The sequence below is a fragment of the Vicia villosa genome, linkage group LG2 (assembly GCF_029867415.1).
Source record: "Vicia villosa cultivar HV-30 ecotype Madison, WI linkage group LG2, Vvil1.0, whole genome shotgun sequence".
Classification (NCBI taxonomy): domain Eukaryota; kingdom Viridiplantae; phylum Streptophyta; class Magnoliopsida; order Fabales; family Fabaceae; genus Vicia; species Vicia villosa.
In genome coordinates this window covers 100,614,110-100,618,338 of record NC_081181.1, presented here as the reverse complement: position 1 = coordinate 100,618,338, position 4,229 = coordinate 100,614,110, and the positions used below count along the sequence as shown (strand labels likewise).

At 26.3% G+C, this 4,229-nt stretch overlaps 1 protein-coding gene across 1 annotated transcript; it reads left to right on the top strand.

The window, feature by feature from the left end:
- Positions 1 to 3,707, top strand: LOC131646522 (xylan glycosyltransferase MUCI21-like). Its single transcript, XM_058916541.1, has 2 exons — positions 1 to 101; positions 2,416 to 3,707. Exons 1-2 carry the CDS (start codon positions 11 to 13, stop codon positions 3,648 to 3,650), a joined length of 1,326 nt encoding a protein of 441 aa, XP_058772524.1. The 5' UTR covers positions 1 to 10; the 3' UTR covers positions 3,651 to 3,707.
- Positions 3,708 to 4,229: the final 522 nt, after the last annotated feature.

Below are 4,229 nucleotides of genomic sequence, written 5' to 3'. Positions count from 1 at the left end.
GGGTGGTGTGATGGAAGGGAAGACAGTATTGTTGTCAATATGGGGTACATGGTTTGCACTATTGGGACTCATCTTCTTTCTCCAGTTAACTTTTGTGCGAGGTAATTAATCAACAAACACATCAATTATATTAAACATGTTCGTCTTAAACTTTCAGAGGTGCTGTATATATTAGCTATTTTTTATTTTGTTATAGTTTAATTACGATAAATATTTTAAGAGGTGTTATTAAATCACGATTTAACACTATCATGTTTTAGTTCGTGTGCGATAATCTCTATTGTACACCCTAAAGATTGTTGCGGTGCAAGTACTTCTGTATGTTCTATTTTGTTATTACTTATTGTTTTTTCTTAGATTGTTACAATTCTTAGATGGCTATATACAAATTATTTTACTCATATGATAGATTTATGCTGGTTCTATGGTTTTAAAAAAATCATTAACTTGTTTGAATAACTTTCATGGCAATTGAGTAATAACATCTCTTTAAGGTGTCTATGGTTAATTTAAAAATTACATTTATAGATAACAAACTTGTAAGTGTTTTTTGTATAACAAAATACTTGGTATTAAATCATTTTTATTTTATTTTGTTCAAAAAGAAAATAATTTTTATTTTGGGTAATTTTGACAATGCTTTTTAAGTTATTATTTTTATAAAAATAATGATTGAGAAGAGCATTTTTTTTTTTAAATTACATTTATAGATAACAAACTTTTTATGTTCTCTTCTGTAGTAAATTACTTGATATTTAATTATTTTAGAAATTTCTACAATGCTTTTTTAATTATAATTTTATTAAAAAAATATTGAGAAGAGCATTTTAAAAATTACATTTATAGATAACAAATTTTTAAGTTCTCTTTTATAGTAATATTCTTGATATTTGATTTTTTTTTTTTTTTTAGAAATTTCTACATTGCTTTTTATATTATGAATTTTTTTTCTAAAATATTAAGAAGAACATTTATGAATTTATTTTATTTTAGATTTCAAATACGTGTTAAAAAATATTAATCACGGTAATTTAATAAATAATTTTATATTTTAAAAAACCTAAAATAATTAGGTAAAAATATATTAATTTTACTAAAATGTTACTGGTATGTTAAAAAGACCCAAGTATAAATTTCAGTCTCGTTGATATATTGAAATAGCCTCTTAAACACACAACCCACAAGTGTATACAATTTCTGAAAGAATTATGTTATATTATAGAAAAAAGTAAACTTTTAGTAGTGTATAAAAGATTCTAAAATTTTTCTTTTGACTCAATACTCAAGTTTGATAGTTTTCGTTAATTAATATTCACAATAGAAGTAAAGTCAATGATAATTTAATTTGTGGTCCTTTACTTATTTATTAATTAGACCATTTGATTGTGATTATAAATAAAATTGACTTTTAACTTTAAAGGCATCTATGGGTGGTGTGCAGTATAAGAGACAAGATAGGATATATGCATCATATCTTATCTCAATTCAGTGTTTCTTGACACAATAATATAAGATAAATTAATCATGAAACTTATAATATCATATCTCAATAGTTCAAATTGTTATTCTGAATATGAGCTGGGTTAAAATCCAACATGATAGAATAAGAAAATAATTTACTAATTTATCCCTATAAAATATAATTTAAAATAAAAAATTAATTTGACAAAATATAAATTAAAATTAATTTAATATTAAATTAAAACTATTAATATATAATTTTTTAAAAATACATAGGATAATTTTTTAACTTTATAAAATATTTAAAATTAGAATATTTAAATATAAAAAAATTATTAAAATTTAAAAAATATAAATACTAATTTTATTTTTTGTCAAATTAAATATATATTCTTGTTAAGATAATTTTGTCAGTTTTATATATATATATATATATATATATATATATATATATATATATATATATATATATATATATATATATATATATATATATATATTATGAACTAAACACGTGATAGAATACATTTTATCTTGTCTGTATTATATTCTAATCTTATCTGCTTGATATTCTATTATGTCTTTATCTTATTCTACACACCGATCAGACCCTTGGATGTATCATAACAAAAACTTTATAATAGTAGTCAAGGATGTAGTATGATAATCTTTTTAATTTATTGGTCAACTTTATTGTATTACTTTTCACAAAAATATTTTACTTTTCTACATTAACCATATATATGTTGAGCGTATTTTTAGAATAATTTATTTATATAATTTCATTTTATATTTGTCCTGCCTTTATAATTTAAATATTTTTTATTTTATTTTTTAAAAAAATCAATTATTAGATATTAGTAATTATAGAAAAAATATTCACAAAAAGTTAAAATATTATATATTAGTATGCTGTTTATTTTTATATACAATCATATTCTTTTTTTTATGCAGATGTAACTAAGCAAATGTTCTCAAACCTGCACAGAAATTTGGATTTGAAAGTTAATACTACATTAATCACATGTGACCGTTCTAATGAAGATTATGATATATGTACCATGAATGGTCCAACACTTCTAGACCAAACTTCATTAACTCTTTTTACCTTGAACCCATCAAGAACCCAACCTCACTTCCATGTTAAAATTCAACCTTATCCTCTCAAAAATAGTAAAGATGCAATGTCTTCTATTAGTGAATTCACTCTCACATCACATCCACAAAAATATTCATCTCAATGTGGTGTCACACATCATAGTCCAGCTCTAGTTTTTAGTGGAAGTGGGTACACTGGAAATTTCTACCATGATATGAATGAAATTTTCATACCACTTTTTATCACCATCAATTCATTATCTCATGATCAAGATGTGATACTTGTAATAATAGATAGTAAAGATTGGTGGTTAAAAAAGTATGCTGATTTATTATCTGCTTTTAGTCCTCACCACATAATCATCAAGACAAATAACCTAACAACCACACATTGTTTTCCATCAGCAATCATAGGTTTGATAAAACATGGACAATTGATCATAAACCCTAAGTTGTTACCAAACCCTAAAACTCTCTTTGATTTTCATGCATTTTTAGAAAATGCATATATAAAAAAGGACACCTCACCAATGTATTCAGCTAATACTAATACGAGTAGGCCTCTTTTAACATTGGTGGGTAGAAAAGGAAATTCTCGTGTGATTCTGAATCAAGAAGAAGTCATCAAGTTAGCTGAAGATATAGGGTTCAATGTACATGTTCTAGAGACAACAAAAGACTCCTCAGTAGCCGAAACATATAGGTTGATTCATTCGAGCCATGTAATGTTAGGGGTGCATGGTGCAGGCCTAACAAATTTATTATTTCTTAGACAAGGTTCGGTGTCGGTTCAAATCGTGCCTATTGGACTCGAGTGGGCTTCAGAAACTTATTATAACAAACCAACCAAGATTTTGGGATTGGAATATGTTGAGTACAAAGTTGGGGCAAATGAAAGTAGCTTGTCTTGGAAATATGGAGCTGATAGTTTAGTGATTGAAGATCCAGAAACTTTTCGTGATGGTAAATGGGCTAATCAACTTGTGTACTTGAAGAAGCAAAATGTGATAATTGATTTAATTAGATTTAAAAAATGCTTGATAGAAGTGTATAAAAAAGCTATATTATTTATGAATACTAGTGGTAGTTAGATAGCTTGTTAAGACATTTTTTCCATAAATTTTTTTGTAACATCTTTCCTCCAATTTATTTGAGTATTTTTTGTGTGTCTTTTATTTAATTAAATAAAAATTTAGTTGAAATTGTGTTCTTTAAGTTTTATTAACATGCAATTTGTGGGTCCAGCCATTTTCACATGGCAAACATACATTTGATAAAATGGAATGTTGCATGTGATGACATCTAGCAAGGTTTATGGTGTACACTTGTTATGGTGCATGTCTTGTAAAATACACTTGTTGTGGTGCATGCCTTGCAAAGACACTTGTTATGGTGCATGGAAGGCAAAAGACAAGTGTCTTCATACATATAAGGGGCCTTTACCTTGCTTCTCCTATAAATAGGACCAAGAGCAAGCATTCAATTCACACAACCACATGAGAAACAAGAAGCAAGAGAAATAGAGTTTTTCTCAAGAGAGAAAATTGTTTCTTAGAGAGTTTTCTGTTAGACGCTGGCCTAAGGATCTAGAGGGGGGGTGAATAGATCTCACAGAGTTTTTCGGAATTATTTCGAACTAAGGCGAAAGCGGTTCTGAATCGACTTGCGTC